General features: G+C 51.5%; 1 protein-coding gene across 1 annotated transcript; it reads left to right on the forward strand.

Moving 5' to 3' along the window:
* The first annotated feature begins 1003 nt into the window (after nt 1–1003).
* Nucleotides 1004–5722, forward strand: LIAT1 (ligand of ATE1). Its single transcript, XM_003929418.4, is given in 3 exon segments — nt 1004–1089; nt 1091–1314; nt 5217–5722. Coding segments are annotated over 3 exon segments (816 nt in total).
* Nucleotides 5723–11019: the final 5297 nt, after the last annotated feature.

Genomic DNA, 11019 nt, shown 5'->3' on the forward strand with positions numbered 1-11019 from the left:
CCTGGGCAACCAAGCAGGACGCTGTCTCAAAAACTAACAATTAAAAATAAAAATTTTTAAAGGCAGTTGGGTGCAGGGGTTCACACCCATAATCCTAGCACTTTGGGAGGCAGGGGCAGGCAGGTAAGTTGAGGTCGGGTGTCCGAGACCAGCCTGGCCAACATGGCGAAAACCCCTCTCTACTAAAAATAGAAAACTTAGCTGGGAATTGACTGGACCCAGAGGCAGAAGCTGCCATGAGCCGCAACTGCACTACCGCACTCCAACCTAGGCGACCGAGCAGGACCCTGTCTCAAAATATAACAATTAAAAATAAAATGTTGAAAAGGCACAGTATTAGACCACAGGCGTGTCAGCCCAGGATTTAAAATCTCCCTGCCCACCTCCCCTCTGCGCGGTCAACTGTGCGAGGTTTCCAACAAACAAAAGCACACATGCGCACACCACTATGGCCGAGACATCCCACAGAAGTACGCACGCGCACAGCGCTGGGTGCCGAGTGCGCCAGGAGCACGCAGTGTGCCGAACTTATCAAAAGACAGAAGCACGCAGTCACACACCACTGTGGCTGAGGTTTCCTACAGACAGAAGCACGCACACGTACACCTCTGTGTGCCGGTTTCCAACACAGAAGCATGCACGAGCACACTGCTGTGTGCCGAGGACTCCCACACAGCAGCAGCATGCACACACTACTATGCGCCAAGGAGCATGCATGCCCACAATGCTATGCGCCGAGGTCTCCGACAGCACACTTGCACGCCACTGTGCCAAGGTTTCCAACACAAGAAGCGCGCATGCGCACACCGCTGTGTGCCGCGGTCTCCGACAGCAGCACACATGTGCACACCTCAACGTGCTGAGAGCGCCAACAGAAGCACGCATGCGCACGCCGCTGCGTGCCGAGGGCACCAACAGAAGCACGCATGCCTGCACATACCCCGGTCTGCGGGGCTCCAGGCAGAAGTGTCCTGACTGCGCAGGCGCAGCGGGGGCGGTCGCCATGGAGACGCGTGGCCCTAGCCCGGCCGTCCCAACGCAGAGCCGCCCACCCCTCGGCAGCTGGTCTCGGGAGTTCCCTGGGCGGGTCGCGGCCCTGCGGGCTGATGGACCACCGGGGTGGGGCAGGGGCGTCGGGGTATGAAGACGGAGAGGATGACGACGGCGAGGAGGAGGAGCGGGAAGGCGGTGCTGCGGGACCCCGGGGGTCTAGACTGCCCCCCATCACAGGCGGTGCCTCCGAGCTGGCCAAACGGAAGGTGAAGAAGAAGAAAAAGAGGAAGAAGAAGACCAAAGGTTCTGGCAAGGGGGACGGTAAGAGGGGCAGCTAGTATTGCTGCATCAGCTCTGGTACTGCGGATTCTTCCGGGACCCTCCACTCCCGCCAGTCCCAGGGACCCCCATTTATCTGGAGACCCTTCAGACCGGAAACAGAAGTCCCAGACAGAGGTCCTCCTGCTTTCTACACATGCCTATCAGCAGCACATCGATGCCCCAGCCACAACCATGGAGACCATCCACCAACTTTGCAGTCCCTTAGCCCCACACAGAGACCCCCCCAGACATCCACCATACCTAAGAGCCTGCCAGCCCCACACAAAGACACCCTCTCAACTTTGTAATCCCTCAGCCAAAACTGGCAATCTTAAACCTTCCCCACAGAGGCCCTCCTCACAAGACACTTTCCCCAACCCAAAGACACTGACGCTACATGGAAGAACTTCACTCTAGTGCACAGAGAAACACAGACTCTTGCCTCTCCTCCTCACACCTTGTGCGTGAAGGCTACTGCCTCTGGATGTGCTGTAGACCCCCCCCACACACCCACAAATGTGTGTATAAAATGTCCTCATGCACGGACTCCACCCCACACCCACCAAGGGACTGCACAAACCCCGTTAATACCAGTCATTGTGACATCCTCCTATACTCCCGAAACCCTCGACAATGCCCCCGTTCATATCAATGTAACACCATCACAGGAAACTAAAGGGTGGCATACTTCGGGAGGCTGAGGTCGGAGGATCACTTGAACCCAGGACCTCCAGGCTGCAATGAGCTATGATCATACCCCCCCATTCCAGCCTGGGCAACAGTCGAGACCCTGTCTCTCTAAACAAACAAAAACAACAAAAACTAAAGCATGAGTCCCTGTCAGGTACACACATTCACACTCTACAGCCTACACACACAGATTGTTCATACATTATGCATTCAACCTGTCATGCATACACATTCACCCTACAGCCTACACACACACACACACACACACACACACACACACACACAGACTGTTCATGTTATGCATTCACCCTGTCAGGCACACACATTCACACTCTACAGTCTACACACAAACACAGACTATTCATACGTTACACATTCACCCTGTCAGGTACACACATTTACACTCTACAGCCTACACACATACACAGACTGTTCATGTTATGCATTCACCCTGTCAGGCACACATATTCACACTCGTAGTCTACACAGACTGTTTATATGTTATGCATTCAACCTGTCATGCACACACATTCACACTCTACAGTCTACACACACACAGACTGCTCATGTGTTATGCATTCACCCTGTTATGCATCACCTTGTCATGCACACACATTTACACTCTACAGTCTACACAGACTGTTCATGCATTACACATTCACCTTCATGCACATTCATACTCTACTGTCCCCCCCCCCACACACAGACCGTTCATACGTTACGCATTCACCGTCATGCACACACATTCACTCTACAGTCTACACACAGACTGCTCATGTGTTATGCATTCACCCTGTCATGCACACACATTTACACTCTACAGTCTACACACACAGACTGTTCATGCATTACACATTCACCGTCATGCATTCATACTCTAGTCTACACACACACACACACACAGACCGTTCATATGTTATGCATTCACCGTCATGCACACACATTTGCACTCTACAGTTTACACATACACACAGACTGCTCATGTTACCCATTCACCGTCATGCACACATTCACACTCTACAGTCTACACACACACACACACAGAGTTCATATGTTATGCATTCACATGCACAGTCGTATGCAGGCAGGAATTCCAGTGTCTCTCAGAGACACCTTCGCAAACACACAGCACCTGCTACAAACCCCCCGTCCCTACATCTCACCAAGCTCTTCTTGTAGAACCCCTAAATTTCTTGACACAGGGACTGAGCACCCACTTTGAGGAGAGAGAGTGTAGCAATGACAGAATGCAGGTGCTTGTGAGTGCTATGAGTCCACTGTTACCTGTCTGTTCCACCTCAGTGGCTCTGGCTGTCAGGGAGATGGCGCTAAGCTTCAGTTCTGGCCTGGCCCTCTGTGGCAGAGCTGGCACCAAAACAAGCAGGAGGCAGGAGTGGCAGCCTTGCCCACATCCACCATGCAGTGTGGGAAGGGAGCAATAGGAAGATAAGTAGTTCTCAGGAAGAAAATTCTGCAGTTCAGGTCAACAAGCCCTATGTGGCTGGGCGCAGTGGCTCACGCCTGTAATCCCAGCACTTTGGGAATTCGAGACCAGCCTGGCCAACATGGTGAAACCCCGTCTCCACTGAAAACACAAAAATTAGCTGGGCATTGTGCCAGGCACCTAGAATTGCTTGAACTTGAAAGGCGGAGGTTGCAGTGAGCCAAGATGGTGCCACTGCACTCCAGGCTGGGTGGCAGAGTGAGACTCTGTCTCAAAAAAAAAAGAAGCCCTAGACCAGGCGTGGTGGCTCGCGCCTGTAATCCCAGCACTTTGGGAGGCTGAGGCAGGTGGATCATGAGGTCAGGAGTTCAAGACCAGCCTGGCCAACACGGTGAACCTCTTGTCTCTACTAAAAATACAAAAATTAGCTGGGTGTGGTAGTGTGTATCTGTAATCCCAGTTACTTGGGAGGCTGAGGAAGGAGAATCACTTGAGCTTGGGAAGTGAAGATTGCAGTGAGCCGAGATCATGCCACTGCACTCTAGCCTGGAAGACAGAGCGAGATTCCATCTCCAAAAAAAAAAAAAAAAAAAAAAAAAAAAAGCCCCATGTGTATCTGCAAAAAGAAATTTGGCGGTTCAGTGTCCTTCTGGTGTAGCTTTTCACTGTAGAAATTACAGTGGCATGGCCGGGCACGGTGGCTCACACCAGTAATCCCAGCATTTAGGGAGGCTGAGGTGGGTGGATCACAGTATTAGGAGATTGAGACCATCCTGGCCAACATGGTAAAACGTGGTCTTTACTAAAAATACAAACATTAGCTGGATGTGGTGGCAGTCACCTGTAGTCCCAGCTACTTGGGAGGCTGAGGCAGGAGAATCGCTTCAACCTGGGAGGCAGAGGTTGCAGTGAGCCAAGGTTGTACGACTGCACTCCAGCCTGGGCAACAGAGCAAGACTCCATCTCAAAAAAAAAGAGAGAAAGAAAGAAAAAAAGAAATTACAGTGGCATGTACCTCATACCGTCAGCAGGGGACACTAGATAGTTTTTAGGGAGTAGAAAGGTAGGGAGACGTCAAAAGATCATTGGTTTTCTTTTCTTTTTTTCTTGGGGAAGGAGATATTTTTCTCTCCCCTAAAATACAAGGATGAGCTGATGAAAGAACCACAATTTGTAGCATTTTATGTGCATGTTAAATAATTCTGTCATGCTATTGATGTAAAAATAAATAAATAGTACAAGCCACACGGCAGAAGCATTTCTGGCTTGGCATAGTGTTGCTTTCATCAGTCAAATTTAGGAGGCTTTTTTGTTCTCCGTTTCTCCCATCATAGACTGTCTAGACAAGGGTGCAGTCACAGACTCCCAGACCTGGGAAATGGCTGTGGGGAGCACGCGGTGAGGGTGGGTGGCAGGCATCACTGCTGGTGGAAAAACAGGGCATTGGGGCCAGCCCGCACTGATCCCAGCTCCGCCGCTCCCTCAGGACGTTGGCAGGTTCCTGGAGTTTCCTCACCCGAGCAACAGGGCCTAAAGCCTTTACCCAGAGGGCCTGGCTCAGTGTCTGCTCAGTGAACAGTTGCTCCCGCCCCAGAATGATCTGAGCAGAAGCACACAGGAAATGGGTGGGCACGAGGCCGGTGGGCTTGGCAGCCTGAGCCCTGGGTACAGAGGCCCGCCCCCTTCCATCTTTGGTGATTTGGGCACCATCCCCAGCAGGCCAAGAGCAGACCTCGCCCCACCACTAACCTCCTCGTCTCCTCAGCAGACAAACGTCGGAGCCAAAGCCCGAAGAGCCAGCCGCTCTCCCCATCCTTTCGCGACATCTTAAGTCCCAGCGAAGACCGTGGCCGGAGACCAGAGCACAGACAGAGCAAGGTGGACAGCAGGCACCTGCCTTCCGACTCCTCCACTGTGAGCCTGCCCGACTTCGCCGAAGTAGCAGAGAACCTTTCGAACCGGATCAACGAGAGTCTGCGCTGGGACGGAGTTCTTGCGGACCCGGAGGCGGAGAAAGAGAGGATTCGCATCTATAAGCTCAACAGGAGAAAGCGCTACCGGTGCCTGGCCAAGAGCTTCCACTCCAACCCCAACGCCGAGGACACCCCCGAGACCCTGCCCCACATCTCTAACAGAGACGGCAGCTCCGGCGGCCGGCAGCCCGCGCTGAAAGCCGAGCCCCCAAGCTCCACTTCGAGGGAAACGTTACCCCACAGCTTCTACACGCTCTTCAGCTCCCACTCTGCTGGAGTCAAATTCCACCCACGACCCTGACAAGCTCGTCATTTCTCCTTACCGCAAGTTTACATGTAAAAAAGTCATCCTAGGAGGAAATGAGACCTGTATCTGACGGAAGCCGACGTTTGGTGTGCGGATGAGGCCGACTCTCCCGCCACCAACATGCCCTCGGGTGCCCAGGGAAGCCACCGTTCCTTGAGAACAAGCAACTTAGTGAACAGAGTCCTTTCCAGAATTCCCTTTTTCTTAAATAAGCTGACATCTGTTGTTTAATTCCTCAGCACAGCTGGATGTCTATGAGCTGCCCCCAAAAGACAAGAAAGTGTGTAGACTATTTACATCTGAAGTCCCAAACTCACGGTGAAGCTCCTCACGCGGCGCCTGCTTCCGTAGGCCCAGGACAATGCCCTAAATCTCTTGGAGCCTTTTTCTGTTTTAATTCAATACACGGCCTGGCTTTATCTGGCCTCAAAATAAGTGGGTTCCAGAACTTCATCCCTGCAAAGTTACTATGGGAAGTCCCAAAAGGAATACTGCTTCTCTTATAAACATGGTCCTCTCCTAACCCCCATTATAAAAAGCCTCACTACCCTGCTTCACCTAAATACACATTCCTCCTGCCACAAATACCCAGTGAGGGAGGGCCGTGTGTTGTCTGTCTGTGTTCTCCCAGAAGCAGACCTGGAGATGAGGATTCGAATGCAAGTAGATTATCCAGGAAGTGAAGAAAAGGTGAGAGGGTGAGAGAGAAAAGGGAGACGGCCAATCTTTTTAGACAGGACTTTTCTTTTTAGACAGGATCCCACTCTGCTGCCCCTGCTGGAGTGCAATGGTGTGATCACAGCTCCCACGGCAGTCCACCTCCTGGGCTCAGGCGATCCTCCCATCTCAACCCCCTGAGTAGCAAAGACTACAGGCGAGTGCCAACACAGCTAATTTTTAGAATTTTTTTGTAGAGATGGCGGGGGGTGTCTCACTATGTTGCCCAGGCTGGTCTCGAACTCCTGGTCTCAAGCAATCCTCCCACCTTGGCCTTCCAAAATACTGGGATTATAGGCATGAGCCACTGTGCCTGGACCCACTTCCAGGGACTATGAGGCCAGCTTTCATACTGGGCAACTAGAGCTGAATTCCATAGGGAAACTCACTTCTAGAATTATCCCACCTGAGGGTGAGGAAGCTGGGGTATTTATATTCTCCCAAAAGCACTGGCTGAGGGCTGGTCATGTGTGTGTGTGTGTGTGTGTGTGTGTGTGTGTGAGAGAGAGAGAGAGAGAGAGAGAGAGAGAGAGAGAAAGAGAATATGAGAATCTCCTGGCATTTCTAGCTGAAAGGTCCAAAGAAAGAGGGTGGTCTCTGGGGAAGTCTCAGCTACCTCGGCAGCACCATGGGTCTAAAAGGGACAACATGGAGAGCTAAGATGAGATCCCTGACCTTCAAGAGGTTACAGTGTTTTGAGGTAGACAGCAAATGAATGTACAGTATATGCGGGAGAAGTTAAAAGCCGATACAAATGCCACAGAATGCTCATTTGAAAGTTAAGTGAAAATGGCCGGGCACAGTGGCTCAGGCTTGTAATCCCAACACTGGGAGGCTGGGGCACATGAGCACCTGAGGTCAGGAGTTCAAGACCAGCTTAGCTAATGTAGTGAAACCCTGTCTCCTAAAAGTACAAAATTAGCTGGGTATGGCTGCAGACGCCTGTAGTCCCAGCTACTTGGGAGGCTGAGGCAGGAGAATCCCTTGAACCCAGGAGGCAGAACTTGCAGTGAGCTGATATCTCGCCACTGCACTCCAGCCTGGGCAATAGAGCAACTCCGTGTCAAAAAAAAAAAAACAGTTAAGTCAAAGAGGGCATCTTGGTCCTTGCTGGCCCTGGGCTGGCAGAGCAGCCCTCTTCTCACCCTTCCTTAACAGGCCAGTTACAGAGTTTCCATATTTGCCCTCGTGCCCTGTCCAAATACACTGAAGAGACATTTGGAAGAGTCCTCTCCTGCCATGGAGAAGGTTTAGCAAACAGGAACAGCCCTCCCCTGTGCTGAAGCCAGGCCTGTCTTCCCTGCTGTCCATGGAGAGGAGGGGACAGGAAATACTCCAGTGCCAGCCATGGGACCTCACTGGTGCCCCAGGGTGTCAGGGTAAAGGCAGAGAGAGAACGGGGCAGCCCTGGGATGGGCATCTCGTGTGCCCCCCAGTTCCACCATAGCAGCTGGAGCACAGGCCATGAAGGAGCACGAGGGGGTCCTGGGCTCAGACAGTCGCTTCCATGACAGTGAGAGGCAGGGACAGGGTACGTGGTCGTCTCCTGGCCAGGAGGTAACATTCTGGGAAGGTAGTTAAGATGGTGAGCTTTGAATTAATCAGAGCTGAATTAATCTCTTTCCCACTACCTGCTGGCGTTGTGCCCCAGGCAGCGGGGCTTCATCTCTGAGCCTTAGTTTCCTCATCTCAAAACAGGAAGACAAATACCTACCTTAGTGCTGTGAGAATCGAATGCAGGGAGGCATCTCACCTGGCGCTTGGCACGCAGGAAACAACTGTAAGAGTTTTCATCAGTGGTATTTCAGGTGGTGTGGTCACATGGCTGCTAGAGAGACTGTCCCGTGTCATGGTGGAGACCATCCTCCTGGAAGGGTGAGCTTCATGAGAGAAATCTGGCTTCAGAGGCTGGCAAGAGATAGAATTCACACAAACCACAGGAAGAATGATGGGTCTGGAGCAGGAGAAAGTGGAGCAGGAAGGATCAGGCCCGAAGGTCGGTGTGTAAAGCTAGAACACAGCTGGGACGGAGGCTCCTGGGAACACAGAAGCTGCTTCAATTCAAAACACCTGAGGTTAGAAGTTTTCAGGTTCTTTCTCACACCCAGGCTGTGGCAGTGAGGACTCCTTCAGGGCGAGAAACAAAAAACAGTGAAAACTGCCTTACAGACCAAGGGGACTCATTGACTGTGTGTGTGTGTGTGTGTGTGTGTGTGTGTGTGTGAGACAGAGTCTTACTCTGTTGCCCAGGCTGGAGTGCAGTGGCGCGATCTCGACTCACTGCAACCTCCATGTCCCAGGTTCAAGCCATTCTCCTGCCTTAGCCACCCCCCCCCCAGTAGCTGGGATTACAGGCACTGCCACCATGCCCAGCTAATTTTGTGTGGTTTTTTTGAGATGACGTATTGCTCTTGTTGCCCAGGCTGGAGTGCAATGGCGGGATCTCAGCTCACTGCAACCTCCGCCCCCCAGGTTCAAGCAATTCTCCTGCTTCAGCCTCCCAAGTATCTGGGACTACAGGTGCCCACCACCACGCCCAGCTAATTTTTTGTATTTTTAGTAGAGACAAGGTTTCACCATGTTAGCCAGGAATGGTCTTGATCTTCTGACCTCATGATCCACTGACCTTGGCCTCCCAAAGTGCTGGGATTATAGGCATGAGCCACCACACCTGGCCAATTTTTGTATTTTCAGTAGAGATGGGATTTCACCATGTTGGCCAGGCTGGTCTCGAACTCCTAACCTCAAGTGGTCCAACCTGGCTGGAATGGTTGATCTACAAAGCCAACAGTCCAGGGTTGGCTGTAGCTTCAGGCATGGCTGGATCCAGGAGGTAACCCTGTGTCACCAAAATGTCTCTCTCTCTCTCTGTATTTCACCTCTGCCTCCTCCATATCAGCTTTATGTTCAGGTAGGTTCTCATCACAGGATGGCAAAGACGGCCACTGACATCCTTATAATTTTGTAACGAAAATAGAGTTACTCCTCTGTCCCTATCCAGTGTGCATATCAATCCCAAGGTCTCTGGCCTGGCAGAGGTCATATGTCCATCACTGGACTAATCACAGCAGCCACGCTAATGCAGTGTGTGATGGCTAGAGACCTCAAATGTGGAGTGGGGCAAGGCAGCCCAACGGGAAGTGTCAGCTAAACAGATTGTTACAGAAGCTACCCTGAACCTAGCCAGGCGCAGTGGCTCGTGCCTGTAATCCCAGCACCTTGGGAGGCCGAGGCAGGCAGATCACTTGCGGTCAGATGTTCAAAACCAGCCTGGCCAACATGGCAAAACACCATCCTACTAAAAATATAAAAATTAGCCAGGCACAGTGGCACACACCTGTAGTCTCAGCTACTTGGGAGGCTGAGGTGAGAGAATCGCTTGAACTTGGGAGGCAGAGGCTGATCCTGCCACTACACTCCAGCCTGGGAAACAGAGCGACATTCCATCACGAAAAAAAGAAAATCTATTCAGAATGTCTGTCCCTCTCTCACCTCTCTTTGAGATAGGGTATGGTTCTGTCACACAGGCTGGAGTGCAGTGGCACGATCTAGGCTTACTGCAACCTCCACCTCCTAAGCTCAAGTGATCCTCCCACCTCAGCCTCCTGAGTAGCTGGGACTACAGGCACACACCACTATGCCTGGTTAATTTTTGTATTTTTTGGTAGAGACTGGATTTTGCCATGTTTCCAAGGCTAGTCTCAAACTCCTGAGCTCAAGCAATCGGCCCGCCTCAGCCTTCCAAAGTGCTGGGATTACAGGCATGAGCCCCCACGCCTGGCCAATCTGGAGTCTGTATAGAATACAGAGTGAGTTCTCCAGCCTCAGCAACCAGAGCGAAACTCCACCTCAGGAAAAAAAGAGTGATTCCCCAGAGAAACGACAACTAGAAGAGACTTGTCCATTGCCTTCCGAATGAAGAATGATCCATTTTAATTTTACTTTTTAATTTTTTATAACCCATCCAATGACCTATCAAGAATGATTCAGGCCAGGCACGGTGGCTCAAGCTGGTAATCCCAGCACTTTGGGAGGCCGAGGCGGGTAGATCACCAGGTCAAGAGATCGAGACCATCCTGGTCAACATGGTGAAACCCCGTCTCTACTAAAAATACAAAAAATTAGCTGGGCATGGTGGCACGTGCCTGTAATCCCAGCTACTCAGGAGGCTGAGGCAGGAGAATTGCCTGAACCCAGGAGGCGGAGGTTGCGGTGAGCCGAGATCGCGCCATTGCACTCCAGCCTGGGTAACAAGAGCGAAACTCCATCTCAAAAAAAAAAAAAAAGATTCATTTTTATTTATTTATTTTTTTTTTATGCCCCATCTGGTGACCTACCAAGAATGATTTGTTTTTAGTGAGGCGCTGTGGCTCTCGCCCATAATCCCAGCACCTTGGGAGGCCAAAGCTAGTGGATTACTCAAGTCCAGGAGTTTGAGACTACATGGGTGACACAGCAAAACCCCATTTCTACAAAACACACAAAAATTAGCAGGACATGGCAGCACACACCTGTAGTCCCAGCTACTTGGGAGCCTGCGGTAGAAGGATCACTTGAGCCTGGGAGGCAGAGGT

The sequence above is a fragment of the Saimiri boliviensis genome, chromosome 17 (assembly GCF_048565385.1).
Source record: "Saimiri boliviensis isolate mSaiBol1 chromosome 17, mSaiBol1.pri, whole genome shotgun sequence".
NCBI classification, from domain to species: Eukaryota; Metazoa; Chordata; class Mammalia; order Primates; family Cebidae; genus Saimiri; species Saimiri boliviensis.